This window comes from Myotis brandtii, unplaced genomic scaffold (genome assembly GCF_000412655.1).
Source record: "Myotis brandtii unplaced genomic scaffold, ASM41265v1 scaffold522, whole genome shotgun sequence".
NCBI lineage: Eukaryota > Metazoa > Chordata > Mammalia > Chiroptera > Vespertilionidae > Myotis > Myotis brandtii.
Genome location: NW_005369894.1, coordinates 736,449 through 755,160, shown reverse-complemented (window position 1 = coordinate 755,160; position 18,712 = coordinate 736,449). Strand labels below are relative to the sequence as shown.

General features: G+C 37.8%; 1 protein-coding gene across 1 annotated transcript in view; it reads right to left on the bottom strand.

The window, feature by feature from the left end:
• PRKD1 (protein kinase D1) overlaps positions 1-18,712 on the bottom strand; it is a gene marked incomplete at its 5' end in the record, with an annotated part of 142,384 nt that overhangs the window by 19,813 nt on the left and 103,859 nt on the right. The window contains 3 exons of the mRNA XM_005877588.2: positions 226-493; positions 1,402-1,500; positions 2,052-2,213. Of these exons, the coding sequence (XP_005877650.2) occupies positions 226-493; positions 1,402-1,500; positions 2,052-2,213 (529 nt within the window). The remainder of the gene's footprint in view (positions 1-225; positions 494-1,401; positions 1,501-2,051; positions 2,214-18,712) is intronic.

The following is an 18,712-nucleotide window of genomic DNA, read 5'->3' as shown; positions in this document are numbered from 1 at the left end:
ACCAATTTCTCTTTGTTACATTTACCTCTTAATGTGGATTTATAACACATGCACATTTCATCAGAAGATATTTCTGGTTGTCATTTCCTTCACTTCGCAATCTACCCCAATCAATGTGTCCCCTTACTCCAATGGGCAAGTCACAGTGAGCATTTAGAAATGTAATAATTAACAACTGAAATAACAAGGCTTTAAGCACTATTATTTTTGAATGAAGAATATTACCTTCATGGGAGATTTCCTTCCAGGGGTTTGGTGGGTACATGAAAGCTGCATTCTGGATTTGGTCGTGTATGTCTTCATCTTCATTGAATGGGAAGGTGCCGCTTAGGCTGACGTAGATGATCACCCCGACGGACCACATGTCCAGAGAGCGATTGTAGCCCTTGTTCCTTAGGACCTCGGGAGCCAGGTAAGCAGGGGTACCCACCACCGACCTCCGGAAAGACTTCTCTCCAATGATGCGGGCAAAACCAAAATCACAGAGTTTCACCTGTTGATAATAATGGTTTGCAGAAATGGGGAGGTCATAAACCATGTGTATGTGTCTTAGCCCAGGTCCACCAAAGAGTAGGCTGTATGGAGTTCTCAAGGTAGAAGTAATAGCTGTTTTCCATTTTATGTACTTGAAGAGAGGAGTTTATGTATTGATATATTGAGTGGTTGATGTATGTTTTCATTCATAAAAATACCATCTAAACATTTCCTTCCTCCTCCACCCTCTGATCCAAGAGATACATGTGAAAATATGTATACTCAGTAGTGGGTAACATCATTTTAAAAGGCAGTTCAGCATCATGCAAATCAGGGAAGTGATGGACTTAGCTGAAAGGTTCCTCATAAATAAAGGTTGAAGGATAAGCACAGAGCACGTCATGTCACCCATATGATCCTCATAATTAGCTCTTCAGGGGCACCCAGGCAGGACCTGAAGGTGTCCAAGAGGCAAGGCGGGACCGCCACCTTGGGCAGGTCGCTTCAGATACAAGACTCCCTCGGGAGAGGGAGAGGGCCAGTTGTTTGCCATCCTCCGAGTTGAGCAAAAGAAGAAACGTTTGCACTTGTCCCTGAGAACAACACTGAACTCTATGTCCTGCGCGGCATTAGAGAGCTGGGGGCACCCCTGGGCCTCTGCAGTGTCCTCACTCTCAGGTGGTGCTGTGAGCGCTGGCCTGGGGCTGCACACAACAGAAGCTCAGAGCTGAGTGAGAAGGCGTGGTGTGTGCTCCCAGGCAGGCTGACTGAGAAGCCAGAGTGAAAAGCCGCCGTCCCCACAGGAGGGTCACAAATGGATGGAAATGAACATGTAAAATTAGGAACAAACAAAGGTTTTGAGGAAAAAGATGACAGAATGCCCCAGAGAGCAGCTGACTTTCTGCTGAGAGAGGCTTTCATACTTGCCTGAGGGAAAGGGTCGGCTGATGCAAGCAACACATTTTCTGGCTTGAGATCACAGTGAACGATATTTTTGAAGTGAAGATGCCGCAAAGCCACGAGTATCTATAAAGAGGAAAATCATTGAAATAATTTTACTTTGGCCTATTAGTTTATTTTAAAATGGTTTCTACTAGGATATAAACTTAAAATGCCAACAGAGAGCTCACAAGGACCAGTTAGACTTCTTAATGCTCAAGACACTGAAATAAGCGAGATTAACATAGCAGGTTTCTAAGGAAAAACTTTCATGGAAAAAGAAGCATTTTATGGCATTCATATAGCAATCAAGACAGGTGTAGATAAAAGAATTCAATATCTAACAGAAATGACCATTATTGAATTTTTTCAAAGAACCAGGGCTCAGCCACTGTGTATTTTATAATTTCATGAGTCCTATAGTTTTAATACACGGGCCTGCATACACAGTACTCAGTGTACTGGGCTCTGGACACCATAGATATAAGTTTAATAATACAATAAGCCACTGCAACCTTTTGCGTATAGTTGAGACTTTGGAGGTAGGGGCCAAACAATAAGGTTAGAAAGCTGCAGTTAAAGTGATAACATTTGATATTAAATATTATCTTTGTTTCTGTCTCTAATTAATTTCTTACCTGAGTAATTAAAAACTTCGTTATGTGTTCTGGCAACCTGCCCTTTTCACTTGACAAGATCATCTCCAGCATGTCTCCATGGAGTTTTTCCATAACAACAAACACTCTTTCAGGCGTCTCAAACATACACTCCAAATTTACAACGCCAGGGTGATGAAGGTTCTATTAAAGATAAATAAAGCACTTGAAGAAAATGAATTTTTTGATACTGCTTGGCAAGCTCACAGATTATACAAAACTGCTGGAGCCACAAGCTATGGAGAAACCCACAGTTAAGATTTTTAACACCTTTAAATTCCACATGTGTTACCTTATATTTTTGAAATTTTAACGTCTCCAAAAAAATACATTTTAACTTTCTATACACAGTGAAATTATTTTTTCTATGCTAAAAAACCTAAGTTCCAGCACAGTGAATTGCTAATTAAGTTTTAATTAGAATACCATATTGAGAAATCTGTAACTTCTTAGGAACCTCTCCAATATTAAGCATACTGTCTTCAATATGCATGGGAGGCCACCTCACACACTTGGTAGAAATTTAATGTAGAAAAGATGAAATTGGTACATCTGATTGCACTGATGAAACACATTAGTCAAAACCCTTTGTAACTGCTCTGCTAGCGGAGGCTGTGTGGTAGCTTACTATGGAAGCTCTGATCATAACAAAAACAGCAAATAAATAAATGAATAAATGAATAAATAAATAATTCCTGCACCCCTGCTTTGTCCAGAATACTGTGCTAGGTGGTAGTCCTGCATTGTTCTCAAGAACCTAATAAATATTTCCACAATAAAGTAATGGCTGGTAATGATAGCCTGCATTTGGCTTGACATGTTAATTGTCACACATGTCAGGCAAAATTACTTGTAACTTTTGACGGGCATCTGCAGTGATGCTTGTCTTAATGTCTGTCTGGGGTTATCAACAAAAGCCTTTGATCATTTGACCTTTATTCTTTTTTATCTACATACAATAACTAAAAATCCTGCTATTTAAAACATGATTATATGTTCCACTTGTATTTCAATGAGAAACAGGAAAAAAAAACATTAACGAATCTACCTAAAGAATAATAGAAAACAAAAAAAAAAAAACAGGAACAAACTTAAATGTGCTAACAGCTGAACAGAGAAAAATTTCAATGAGAAACAGGAAAAAAAAACATTAACGAATCTACCTAAAGAATAATAGAAAACAAAAACAAAAAACAGGAACAAACTTAAATGTGCTAACAGCTGAACAGAGAAAAACATTAATGAATGCTTTATTTTAGGGAAAAAACACTCAGTGAGTGATAGAATTGTATGTAAAATGAAGTTTGCACAAACTACTTGAAACCTGAAGTGGCTCACCATTCAGACCTCACAGATGAATGCTGAGTGGGGAGCAGCAGAAGGGCCTGGGGGTGTTTCTGCATTGTAGTCGTCCTCCATGCTGCCCACCAGCAAGGAGAGCCTGGCGCTGCCTGGCTATGGAGCCCCACTATGGTTGGCAGAAGCTCCCACAATGGTGACCTGTCTCACAGGGTGTCCGCCCATGACCTGGCAATTTTGATCTCTGCCTCAGATATCTGAGGAGTCTCTTTGATTCTGATGCCTTGGTGACCATCATGCAGCATAATGTGGTCATAGAACATCAAGTTTCTGCATGTGGTCTAAGAGATGCCCGTACATCCACCCAATGGTCTTTCACCTCAGAGGGCTGAAGTCATTGTTCTTGAAACCGTTAACTGGTCAAATATGGCTACTTCAGATACTTGGCCTCCAAGTCACTCTCTCCTGGTCATGTGGAGAGTGGGTGGAATGAACAAAACTCACACTCTCACTTCTCAGCTCAGCCTGCTGCTTCTGCTGACTTTGTATTAGGCTATGAAGGTTGAGGGAGAGGAGGGAGTCAGTAGATGACCTGGAAGCTCTCCTACCTATATACAATGTCAACCCTCCTGTTCCTCTACCTGTATTCCTCTAAGTATCTGAATTCTCGGAGGTACTAAAGTCCTTCACCCAAATACGCCTTTTCTCTACTCCTACAACATGACTTAAGGAGCATCCCCTATTCAGAAAACTGGACTTGAATTGTTTATCTAATTGGTGTATTTACAGAATGTTCTAGCACAGAAGTATGGAACAGGTTAAGATTGTTCTCTGTCAACTATGTTGGGCCATGTTCACGGTAAATCTGAAGGACTCTACAAATATCCTCTAAGAGCATCTTCATGAAAAGGATTAGGGGAAAATTTTGTTATTTCTTGATAAAGAATTTTAAATCCACTTAGGTTTAGAAATAAAAATATATATTCAATGAAAGCACTGAACTAAAGGCCATGTATACACAAATAGTAAAATAAAACATTTTAGAAAAGTTTAAAATCATTCATTTGTTGTACTTGGCCCTTAATCTCTAATAAAAACCTTATGCTTTACAAGTTTGCTAATGAATACATTGAGTGGTAGCTGAAAAATCATTCTAATAGCACAACTTTATTTTTTCTGCATATTTTTAAACTTAATTATGTATGGTTGAGACAAGGCCATCATAAAGCTTACTCATGAGCTGCAATTTTTACATTGAACTCAATGACCAATCTTGTTTTTACATTTGACAATAATAAAAAAAAAACAGAATATAAGGAATCATACTGTATTTATCCAAATTCTCTATACCATACTGATGAAGAGTACTTCTTTAGTCTAAAGAAGATAATATTTGAAGACTAGAAATAGAAAAAAATGTAAGATATTAATTCATATTACCTTATTAATACCTTAAGAACAACTCTAAGATAAGCTTCAACCACATGGGTCCATGTGACTTATTTACCCTTTAAATTTTCTATTTAAAATATAAAATATATAAACTCTTCTATATAAAATAGCCATTCAACCTTTTCCTCCTAATGTTCAAAGTAACTGAATTAATTTAAAAATGGCTTGATAACTGCAACGTCATCTATAGCATACTAATGTTTAGAAAGAATTTTTGCTAACTTCTCAGTCCTACCTCAGGAATTCAGATAATAAATTCCATGGCAGAGTAAGTACTACAAGACTTTCTGGCCATCTGTTTGTTGCATTTAAGTAATCCGATTTTCAGGAAATGAAACATTTGGTCAAGTACAGGAAAGAAGAGTGTCCATTCACACATAACAGATTGATGACATATCCATGGGGTGAATAGAAGCTGTTTTGAAGTCTGGGGTGGGGGGATACCTTTTGGAGATCAAGATAAAAATTTTCCTGACTCAAGTTGCCTAAAGAATTCTTATGTAATCAATGGAGACTATTCACTAAAAGCAAAGGCTTTTAGAAAAGCAACAATATGTTATATAATAAAATAAAGACAACTAATTAACATCTTTATGTTCACATTCTATATTGCTATATTTTCTGAATTTATGTGAACATTTCATTTGTACCTATGTTTAATTTTATTTCTGTGATAAATTGAAGATGTCAAATTTTCCCCTTTCTTCTTATTTCACGATTCTTATACTACAATGTATGAGAGATGGTAAAGAGGAGAATTAGAATCAACAACTTTTCAACAGGTTATTTAGGAGCAATACAGACCTAAAGTGGGGGATTTCTGACTACTTTTCTATAAAAACAAGTAAGTGATTTAGCTCCTACTGAGACAGAATGAAATAACCTTAAAAGTGATGAGTCCAAGATCTAAAACCTAAATGCCACGAAGAGGAGAAGGAGGGATGTTTGCAGTGGTGTGGGTAGGGACTGAGGTGCCATTCTCAGAAGTGTAGCACTCAGGGGCTTTTGCTGATTCTCATTTCTGCCAGTTTGCCAGGGTTGAGAGAAGAACACACCATCTTTCCATTTTCTAATCACAGGCTCTTACAATTTATGCTTCCCTTAATGGCCCTAGAAATCATAATCACCTAATGTCTCATGAAGGGGAAATAGCATGTAATTCCCTGATAGATGCTAAAAAAAAAGTCATCATGGGGGCAGCAGATGACTATAAAAAGACTCGTTAAGGATAATACTCAAATTGGTAAGGTAAGCTCAGCTCTCTCCTAAATTCCAGAACCTTATATCCAACTGTGTTCTGGGTGTGTTCATTTAAAGGAAAGATGTCAAACAATAGGAATTGGTGTCTTTTCTTCCAAACTTACTCTTCTGGTGATTCCTCTCTTGGCAAATAGCCAGGCATTTTAGAAACTGAGTATCATACTGAATTCTTCCAAACTTACTCTTCTGGTGATTCCTCTCTTGGTAAATAGCCAGGCATTTTAGTCAGAAACTGAGTATCATACTGAGTAGTTAGTCCTCCCTCAATTCTCAAACCAATTGATCTCTAAAATGAATAGAATCTACCTCCTTACTGTCTCTTACACTGACACCTCATCTTCATTGTCACCATGACAGCCTTGGTCTACCAGTAAGCCTTAACTCTTCCCTAGGGATCTGCCACAGCCTCCCAAATGATCGTATTAGAGGTCTTGTTCTCCTTCAATCCATTCTTTAAAGGGCTGCCACTGTGATCTTCCCAAAGGTGATTCTGAATCATACCATCTTGCTTCAATGCCACTATAATCACCACAGGTTTTAGGAGGAGGTGCATGTACCTCGCTAGCAAGGCACATGGGACCCTTCACTAACAGCTCCTTTTCCTCCTCCCACCAAATACTTCCCCAGCTTCTTCTCCCACATATCTACCCATATCTCTGGCCATGCTGAACTATTTTCAAAACAAGCCATGCTCCTCTTCTTTTCTATACTGTCATACATACTATTCTCTCAGCCAGAAACAGATTATTTTGCCTGGTATGAATGCTCAGCGGACAGGCAGCTTTCATGACTACCACAGTCTCTTTATTCTCATAGTCTTTGGTAAACCCTCTTTCATAACAGTTAACATATTTAATTATTGGTGAATCTCTGTGTTTTGCCTACAAGACCACAAGCTCCTTAAGGAATATATTTTATCAATTATATTCCCAGTCAGCAGAGTAAGCCTAATGCCTAGTATGTATTAAATACCCAATATAAGTTTATACATTTGATTGAAGGATAAAGAATCCCTATATCTCCTTACTTTTCAGCACATGAATAATACTCTTTTTTAAATTGAATTTACTGTGGTGACATTGGTTAATAAAATTATACAGGTTTCAGGTATAAAATTCTACATAATCTGTATAGTATTGTGTTTACCATCCCAAGTCAAGTCTCCTTCCATCACTATTTTTCTCTCCTTTACCTTCTTCTACCTACTCATATTCCCGGCCCCCCACCCCTTCCCGCTGGCAATCACCATACTGTTGTCTGTGTCCATGAGTCTTTCTTTTTATTCTTTGGTTAATCACTTCACCCTTCTCATCCAGCTCCAACCCCCTCCCCTCTGATAGTTGTCAATCTGTTCTCTGCATTTATGCGTCTGTCTACACTTTGTTTATTTTGTCCATTAGATTTCACATTTAAGTGAAATCATAAGGTACTTGTCTTTCTCTGACTAGCTTATGCTACTTAGCATAATACTCTTCAGGTCCATCCAGGCTGTAAGATTTCTTTCCTGTTTGTGTTTTTTTGTTTTTATGGCTGAGTAAGTAGTATTCCATTGTGTAAATGTACCACAGCTTTTTTATCCATTCATCTCCTCATGGATACTTGGACTGCTTCCAAATTTGGCTATTGTAAATAATGCTGCAATGAACATAGGGTGCATATGTTCTTCTGAATTAGTATTTTGGGTTTCTTTGGATATATTCCCAGAAGTGGAATTGCTGGGTCAAAAGGCCGTTCCATTTTTATTTTTGGACATAACTCCATACCGCTTTCCACAGTGGCTGCATTCCCATCAACAGAGTATGAGGGTTCCCTTTTCTCCACATCCTCACCAACACTTTTTGCTTACTGATTTATTGATGGTAACCATTTTGTCAGGTATGAGGTGATACCTCATTGTACTTTTAATTTGCATCCCTGATGATTAGTGATGTTGAATCTTTTTTTCATGTGTCTATTGGCCAACTTTATGTCTTTTTTGGAAAAGTGTTTATTCAGGTCCTTTGCCCATTTCTTTTTTTAAAATATATTTTTATTGATTTCAGAGAAGAAGGGAGAGGTTCAGAGAGAGAGAAACATCAATGGTGAGAGAGAATCATTGTTCAGCTGCCTCCTGCACGCCCCGCACTGGAGATGGAGCCTGCAACCGGGGCATGTGCTTTGACTGGGAATCTAACCATGACCTCCTAGTTCATAGGTTTAGGCTCAACCACTGAGCCAAACCAACCAGGCCTTTGCCCATTTATTAATCGGATTATTTGTTTGTTTATTTTTTTAAATGTATTTTTATTGATTTCAGAGAGGAAGGGAGGAGAGAGAGACAGAAACATCAATGATGAGAATCACTGATCGGCTGCTGCATGGGGATTGAGCCCACAACCTGGGCATGTGCCTTGACCGGAATCAAACCTGGGACCCTTTGGTCAGCAGGCCGACGCTCTATCCACTGAGCCAAACTGGATAGGGTGGATTGTTTATTTTTTTCAGTGTTTAGTTTTATAAGTTCCTTAATCATTTTGGATGTTAAGCCCTTATCAGATGTATCAGCTAATATGTTCTCCCATTCAGTGGGTTGTATTTTCATTTTGTTGATGGTTTCCTTTGCTGTGTAAAACTTTTTAGTTTGATGTAGTACCATTAAGATTTAAATTATTTTATTGAAGATATGGTGATACATATCTGACATATTTAGTGACAGTACATTTTGCATCTAATATGGTAGATATTGATGTCCTCTCTTCAAGAAAAAAAAAAGTACTAGGCCTTTTCATTTTTAGTTCACTTGAATAGGCTAGGCAATCTCAGGATTCTGATGATGAATCATATAATCAGAAGTAATGATTTTCTAAAGTCCCAAAGGTATAACTAAGACATCCTGGTCTTTTCCAGGTACTGTTCCCTTAAAATATAGATTTGGCCACTGCTTTTGTAAAATATTTCAGCATATTTGAAAGGAATAAACATATAATTTTCCTACTATCTAAGTGATTTGTATTTATTTTATATGTAGCTATTAAAAAAGAGATACTCATCCATTTCAGCTCATACTCAAAGCCCATAAGGAAACATTCACAGGAAGAGAGAGAAAAGCAGCAGCAGCTAAAGACCATAGTCAGGATATTCCTTTTAAATTACCCCTCCCCTCCTCCCCCTGCTGCCAATTCCCCCTTATACAACTTGTAAAAATCTAATTTCCTATGATTTCATTATTGTCCTGAGGATGAGAAATACAGTACCGAAAATGGATTATTTAGATGATAATGATCATGGTACTTCTACCCCTTACTTGGAAAAGGCCTTACAACTCCTGTCTCTCCATTTTTCATTCGATTTACCACTGAACAGATATGACAAGGGAAGCCTTGAGGCCTGGAACATCATTTCAGGGGCACAGTTTCTCTGGACACACTCCGCCTGAGTTTGAATTCCAGCTCTGCCACTTCCCAATTCTGACTTCTGTTTCTTGATATAATAATAATAATACTAATAATACTACTAATAACAGTAACAACAACAATAATGCCTAACCTTGTAACATAACTAGGACTTAATTACTTATTGTATATAAAATCCCTCAAATCATGCCTGGAACACAGTAAAGGTTAGTTGCTGTTATTGTGGGGAAGCTTTTCTGTAATTTTGAAGCGATCTGGGCCACACATCTCTCTTTAGTTTGATAACTGGAAGTATACCCCAAGTGGCAGAAAAGAAACTTACTTCTTGCCTCTCACCTAACAGAGGCTGCATCAGAAATGAACTGCCACAACTTGCTCCTTCTAGTTTGTCCTGCTCCTCTTTCCTGTTGCTGTGTATTAAACTTCAGTGATTAGGGCCCTAATCGGTTTTGCTCAGTGGATAGAGCGTCGGCCTGCGGACTGAAAGGTCCCAGGTTCAATTCTGGTGAAGGGCATGTACCTTGGTTGCCGGCACATCCCCAGTAGGGGGTGTGCAGGAGGCAGCTGATCGATGTTTCTCTCTCATATCGATGTTTCTAACTCTCTATTCCTCTCTCTTCCTCTCTGTAAAAAATCAATTATATATATATATATATTTTTTTAAAGAGGCAGAACCTGTCTTTGGGTGGCTCATACATTTAAACTTCAGTGATTAGGGAGGGGCTTCTATTTCATCGCCAATCAGGCGAAAGCTTTACGCTGCAGCCAGGAAAGCCCTCCTGACCCAAAGTGAGCATGGCGGTGATTTGGTTGTGCCAGATGAACGTGTTCCCGTGTCAGGTTCAGTTGGCAAAAACTCCATTTCAATAAGCTCATACTTCAGTAGTTAGTTATCTTTTAGTGGGTAACATTTTGGGGGGAAATTTCATGTGTAAATTTTTGGAAATCTACAATGATTTTAATCTAGGACAAAACAAAGCTAACTTACATTGTCAGAAGAACAAAGGGACACAACGTTACTTCAACAAGAAGATTCGATATAATAATCTACCTTCCTGTGAATAGGGACCACTTGCTGACTTTTAGATCAATGGGGCCACAATCAAGATGTTCAGATCTCTCCTAGTAAACTGGTTTGCTCATCCCATCCATCAGGACTGGAGTGTACGGTTACTCTTGTTGTGGCACTAAGTAGGACAGAATGACCCCGGTTAAATATAGTTCAAAATTTCATGGGAGAAATAATGCACTGAAGCATCTCCATTAACTGCTAATGACAATACATACACACTACACCCAAATATCAAGAAAGGAAGTCAACTTTTAGGTGGTTAGCTATCAATGCAAAATTTGCCATTACATTTTTTTATCTTAAATTCACTGTAAGTCTGTGTATTCTATTAAGTAATACTGGACCAAGAATTTTTTTAAAAAAGACCAATTCAATATTTGCATAGCAAAAAGTCATCCAAGGCCTGATGTCAAACTTCTCTAATACTGTATATCCATAACCTATCTATACACCTGTCAGTCATTCGGTAGTTCATCAATTGTGGACATGCTTCTATCTAGCTTTAGATTCCAGGGATGCTGCAGACATATGGTAAATACAATGAGTATTCTCCTTTCCCTATAAAAGGAAGAAGCTAAATGCAGAGGGGAGAAGGAGTCTGCAGAAAACAACACTTAAGAAAAGCTCTCATCATCTTTCATGTTGTTCCCAGCCTTTCTTGACTTTTCAACAGGTGAAAATGCTATAAAAATATCTCATATTTGCTACACATCGCCAGAAATCCTTCATATTAAAGGTAGGAATGGGACATTTAAAAAACAAAATCCAGATGTCTTAAGCCCTCCATCTGGACTCATACACTGACGCTTCATCAGCACTGATGTTTACATAAGGCTGAGGTTGATATTGTAATTTTGGAAGATGGGTAATTTCTATCAAAAGACCCTCACATAGCAAGGATCTAGTATGTATCTGAGTACCCATCCCTACCTCCCAACCAAGGCCAGAGTTTCAAGTTGACTTTAGGCAAAAGAGCATGATATTTGAAACCTAGAAACAAAGGTGTCAAAGACAGAAAATTAACTGACCAATACCATTAGGAAAAAAAAACACAGTGTTAGTAAACATTTCCCCAGAAAGTTTGACCCCCTGTCCTCTATGGTACCACTCAGTCTGTGTTTAGAGAAAAGGCAAGAATTAAAAGTATGGCTTGTTAAAATAAGAAAATTGGGATTTGTAGATCATCATGTATATATTGTACATAAAAGTTGAAAACTTCAATTATCTGGATTTTTTCCTATTTGCTATTAAATGCATGTCAATGGAGATGCATCTGGAACACATTTTTATTTCCTGTTAATCTACCTGGCTGGAAACATGAACACATAAATCCAATCTCGTCCTGGTGTTAGATTTAAAGAGTAATTTTTGACAAATCATATTACTGTAGCCCAGCTCCTACATTTAGATGTCAGTACTCCCGGAGGCCTAACATTCTATTATCATGTTAAATCATCTGTGTAGACACATAATTCTTCTCATGTCTTATATATCAGATAGTGGGAAATGGAATGAGTGAGTATACAGGGTCTACTGGAGGGATAAAAGATGACACATTATGTGCAAAAAGGTCAAGTGGTGACATCTTATATTTGCATAAGGGTTCTGTGGTAAAATGTGTTTAGTCTCAAAATCAAAGGTGTTCTTAAATAAGGGCATTTTTGAAATCTTTAACAAATAAAAGACTGTGTTCACTTCTAAGATGTGGATGACCTGGAGAGAGTACATATTATTTTCTAAATTGTTTTAGTGAGGAAATCGTAACCCCGGTACATATTATTTTCTAAATTGTTTTAGTGAGGAAATCTTAACTCCCAAACCAGTGGTTCTCAACTTTCTGGCCCTTTAAATACAGTTCCTCATGTTGTGACCCAACCATAAAATTACTTTCGTTGCTACTTCATAACTGTAATGTTGCTACTGTTATGAATCGTAATGTAAATATCTGATATGCAGGATGGTCTTAGGCGACCCCTGTGAAAGGGTTGTTTGACCGCCAAAGGGGCCGCGACCCACAGGTTGAGAACCGCTGCCCCAAACCCTTCCAGAAATAAACTCAAATTTCTTCCAAAAATATGTTGGTAAACACTGATATAAAAACCATGTTATACATTATGTCATTTAGTTCCCCCAAATCATTCCTCTGAAGCAAGCACACCAAGTCAGACGAACTCCATTAATTAAGGAAACCAGGTTTAAAAAAAATAATAAAAAATAGAGAAGTTTTGACTTGGAAACTGGCCTTTTGACACTCAGTTTTCACTATGACTACATTCTTATCAAACACAATATTTGAAAAATTTTTTACGTTTATTTTCTTTGTCTTATATCTTAGTTTTCTTTTTCTCTATTTTAGATATTCATAAACATTATCTATAAGCTTTATTTTTTGGAATATGCAGATAATATGACTACTTTAGAGCTGAAAAACATGTCTAAACAATTTCAAGTAAATTCTTTGTGCAAAAAATACAAAGAAGGAAATATAATAAAACCTATTAGATGAAAGTGAGACAGGACAGTTAGCATAGGGGCAAGAGACCCCAGGCCCCACCGTTTCCCTTCCCCTTCTAGGTTAGGACACTGGAAGTGACCGTGGCTAGCCACCTGTGCCCTTGCTGCCCCGCTCCCAGTTTCCTGGGGTAAGAAACAGTTAAGACAAAAACCAGTCTCAGCCAGAGTTGGCAGCCATGTTGACCTACATCACAGTTTTGAAGCTGCTCTGCCCTTCAGATCATCATGACAGTTCTGAGAAGACCAAAGAAAGAGCCACTATCTAGAGAGGAGGGACTTGGGTGAGCTGTGCTGATGACCGCACCCCCAGTGTCAGAGACCATGAACCACCCCCATTCCCTCCCCTTGCCCACAGCTACAAAAACCTCCACCCAGACCCCCTTGGCAAGAGACTCACCGTCTAAGTTCACTGCACTCCCTTCCTATCACTTTAATAAATCTGCTGTGCTTTGCTGAATCTCTCTGTCTCATTCTTGAGTTTTTTTCCTGTGCAGTGACAAGAACCTGGGCACTGTCACCAGGTTGTGGCCTTCCATGAGCCCTCCAGCATCAAAAGTATAAAATAACCTCTCACTACACACTAAAAGAAAAGGTACTCAAATTTTGCACATTTTTCTCTGGAAAAAAAAAAGAAAAAGAAAAATTGACTCCATAATTTAAAAAATCAACAGTTTGCAAAAATTTTCATTTTCCCACCCACACTTGGCAACATTATTCTCTGATGTTCCATCATGATTATCTCTTCTCCACCTACTCTTGATCATGTTTTAGACTAAGAGAACAAAGCCATGTATTTATAAGATATGTAATATTCTTGTTCCATGAAGACAAATTACCATGCTTTTTAGACAAAAAGGAAGGAAGATTTTATTGTTTTATTGGCATGCTCTGCAATTCTGTATCCCACTGGTTTCTTCAGGTGTGGCTACATAATTTGTTAAACAAATACTTATTAAATGCCTACCAGGGGCCAGGTCTACATTAAGGCATGTTCAGCCTTATTCCGGGCTTTGAGTCAAATGCATGTTCTTTGTTATGATAAAATTATTTGTCTCCAGGACCTACTTAGGAAATTGAACCCCAAGTTATTAGATCTTGTTCCTAGGAACTGGACTTACAACTCAATTGTGGCAAACTAGTAACATCTAATAAGTATGGAAACTTTCCTGTGTACCAGGCACTGCTGAGTTTCACTAATCACCATATTCCAGTCTCATGTCTATGAGATTTTCTAGATAAAGAAACTGAGGCACAGAGAGCTGAAGTAACTTGTGCAATCTCCTAAGAACTCTTAACTACGAGTCTAATATTTAAACCCAGCACTCTAACTCTAGAACTTATGTTCCTTACACACCATGCGATGCATTGTCTTAATTCTTTCCTTGGACTTAAGTCCATTTAGGACTAGGTAGGGCACTGCCTGTTCTAATATGCTTCAGGAGCCATGCTACTTACGGCTCCCCACCATGATCTCACATCCCATCTGAGCATGCCATGCTGTTTGGATTTCTGAATGCTGCCTGTTGTCAGTCTTCACCACAGTTCCCACCCCTACACCTGGTATGACATTCATCCTGACAATCTGCATTGACAAGTTGGATTCCCTGTCTTCCTGACTGGCAGGACCTCTTCCCTACAGCTTATTCTATTTTTTCAACCCATGAACCACCACAGTGTTGTTCTCTTACCAAATCCCTTCCTGATCTGAGGTTCCACTGCCTTTCAAGGTAACTCTAACATGTTCTCTAATTTGCTTTGCACCCGATATACAATTTTCCCCCCAGGGCTTAACTTTTGAGACAGACTATATGTGACAACTGGAACAATGAGTGGCTATTCTACAAATGTTTTCCACTCATCAAATATCAGAATTTTGTAATTAGAGCCTAAAATTTAATGATTTATTCATACAAAATATATTATAACAAAGGCCCTGAGAAAGAATTTAAGAAAATACAGCGTGTGATTTCAGACAATTTTGTCAAATGTTAACCAATTACCTGCAGTATCCTGTCTACTGTGATAGGCCTTGTGGAAGTTGAAAAAAAATTAGGCATTGCTGAGACTTTCAAATTGCTTATAATCGAATTATTACATAAGAAGCATTTGGTAAGTATTAAAGTACTTTATATCGAGACTAGAAACCATAAAAAAAATGAGATATGGAAAGTAGCACAAGACAGAGAGAATTGGTGGATCTTGAAGATCAATCTAATATTGATGAGCCAAGTAACCAAGACTGGCATCCAGGCGTGGAAAAGAAAGCTGAGCAATGGCCAGAAGTTAAGCGTATGACAAGGACAATGACTTGAAGATAAAGGAAGACTCAGTGGAATAGGAACTGCAGAGCCCAGTAAGATCACCTACAGTGCTAAAAGGTGGGACAAGTAGAGAGGGTTAAAGAAATAAGAAAAAGAAAACTACTAAACTAGGGAGAGATAAGATGGAAGCCAACTAAAGACTCATCAGGTGTAGTCTTCAGGGTGGACCAGGGAAAAGGGAGGGCCAGGAAGGTGGTGATGGAGAGGGAAGCAAGAGAGGACTCAGCTATGTCAAATCTCACCAGTTCCAGTAATCAAGGCATGCATTTAAAAGCCTAGACTAGTTGCAGTGGAAATGTTAGGGCTGCAGCCAAGATGACATTTTAGAAGGAAAGAGGAATGGGGGCATTGTGACTGGCACTACTAGCAGTTAATAGCCTCTAACAAAGTTTTCTTGCCTTTAAACATTCTTCCTATAAATGTCATTCCTAAATACCAATGTTATAATAACAATTTCTTTTTCCAAATATTTCAATAACCTAAGCATAATAAAATATTTACAATCACCCAAGCATAATAAAATCCAGTTGATTTGACACACTATCTAAGTCACACAAAACCCATTTCCTGGTTTTATTGCGCACTGTGTCTCACCATAGCAGTTTCCAAATGAAGATAGGCTCTTGGGGAACAGAAAGACTTTTAAGAGATATATAAAGCAGAGACATAGATGTAAGAAACTCTGTTTTGTTTAAATCTGGAACTCTACTGAAGAGTATAAATACTCTTCAATACAGATCTGCCTGAGAAAAACCCCGTGGTCTCAAAATTCTCCATTCCCAAGTTTCCTTTCACAGTGATCTTTCATCCACTTTCCAAAAGAAAGGCATGCTTCTCACATATTCCAAATTACAAGAGTGCTCTTGGAAAATCCTCTTGGAGAAAAATAAACAGAAAATTTGAGATACTATGTTGGTGTAAATAGAGAATAACTTTAATGACTTCAAAATAATTCTTTTCCAACTCAGTTTCTAATTCATGCTTTCAACACAATTTGAGATTTAATGGACTTATTAAAAAAGATTAAAATAAATTCCTAAAGATAAATAACTTTTTTCTTTTTTGGCGTACAACTTGGCTTCTACAATTTAAAAAAAAAATCGTCACCCAAGAATATGTTTTCATTGATTTTTTTTTTGGGAGAGAGAGAAAGATAGAGAGATAGAGATAGAGATAGAGAGAGAGAGAGAGAACATGGATGTAAGAGAGAAACATTGATTGGTTGCCCCCTATATGCAAATCTGATCAGGAATCAAAACCACAATCTACTTATGTGCCCTGATGGGAATCGGACCTGCAATCTTTTGGTGTAGGGGACGATGCTCCAACCAACTGGGCCACCCAGCCAGGGCTTGGCTTCCACATTTTAAAAAAAGGAACTTATATACTTATATGCATAGCCCATGGATACAGGCAATAGGGTAGTGAAGACCTGGGAGGGTGGTTAGGGGATGAGAGGAGGGCGGGAGAGGAGAAAATGGGATATATCTGTAATGCTACCAACAATAAAAAATATATTTAAAAAATAAAAAATAAAATGTTTTTCAATAAAAAATAATAAAAGGAATAAAATTGTTGCTGAACTCTGTCAAATTTAAACAACAAGTAATATTCACCCACCAAATTATCAACTAAATTAAAAAATCATTTTCATTAAATAATCTATTTTCAGTAACATTTTATTTTCTATGATAAACAAGCACAGATCAAAATTTACAAAATATTTATCTTTCTTGATAAAGCTTTTACCAATAAAAACTGTGGTGATAGCTTAATCCAGGATAATGCTTTAAATATTTAAAATATAATAAAAATAAAAAACAGTACTTATTTTTATTGTAAGTAATTATGGAGAGGACTTTCAAATATAAAAAACACATACATTGAACTATCATTCTGTATGGAACATATAGTATATTCACAGAAAACAAGGAAGTTGTAAATTATAATATTGTTTTAAAAGGCCTATTCATGTATTTTTAAAATCATTGATAAATAATTTCAAATGTTTATGATATTTAGATTCTAATGCAAACATTTGAAGGAGTGACATAGCTTTATTTTCAAATACCTATGTTTTCAATACACTATAAAATTAAGACTCATTAAACTCTGACAAAATTGTTCCAGCTATCAACTTAAACATACACAAACAGGTACAAGGGTTCTTAGAATTGTTTTTGAGGACACATGACTAAAAATGTTTGAAGATCATTCTTCTAAAATGGTCTTAAGTTTTCTACTCATTTTTCACAGAATATTTATCTTGAGGTCACCCCTCAGCCTAATGTCTCTTCCCACCATTTCTTGGCTTATCAAACTCAAGATTTCATCAATGTTATATTTCTCTTGGAACTCTCCTGATTCCAATGCTCTGGCTCAGTTATAATGCACAACTTCTTCGACTATGCTTCCACACTATCCTAATGGTAGCTCCTTGTATCTGACTGTCCTAATAGACTGTAAACATCTCAAGGGTTCCACTCATTTTTATATGGCACAAAAGCCCAGTAAATTGCTTTGTGTGGAGAAAGGAAGTGCTTCATAGGTTCTGATGAATAATGTATATTTTCATTAATTGAAGAAAAAGGGTTTTTGGGTAAGAAAATGGAAGAATGATAGCAAAATAAACAAAATCAGGATGCGGGTATCTTATAGGGAAAGACATTAGGATTAAGCATTTGGTTTTAGGTTGGTTGGTTTGAGGTAGCAATACACAGCAAAGTGGAGATGTCCTAAGATCAGAAATAAGAGATGGAGGTGCCTGTGAAAGATCAGATCCCAAGAACGACCTTTGAAGAGATGACAGAAACTCTCTTCAAGTGATGACCTCACTCTGGGAATGAGTTCCAAATTAGCATAAACCACTTAGCTGAATGGAAGGAGAAGTTCAAGGAGACAGCTGGAGGAGCTAGCAGGGGAAGAGAAATAGGATCTGTTAAGTGCAGGGGTGAAGTGAGGAGCAAGACTGGAAAAGGGGCAAAGTATCAACACTGTTGAAGGACTGAGATTAGTCAAATGGGATAAAGACGAAAACACAGCCAACGTGTGATAGCTGGGTAGAGGTAGAACATCAGCGTATGGCAAAAAGAGCCTTGCATTTTCTTAAGAAGATGTGAAAATCAAAGATGAGAAGTGAATTTATGAACCAGAACTGACAGCAGCGCACGAACTGAGCAGGAATCTGAAGTGTGGTGGCACAGAAGGGAGAATGAACTGAGGCTGTGGGAGGCAGCCTAGACCAATCAAGACCACCTTTTGTTGTTGCTGTGGTTTTAAGTTAAGAGAGACTTGAATGAGAAGAGGAGTCCCTCACAATAAAGAAACCAAAAT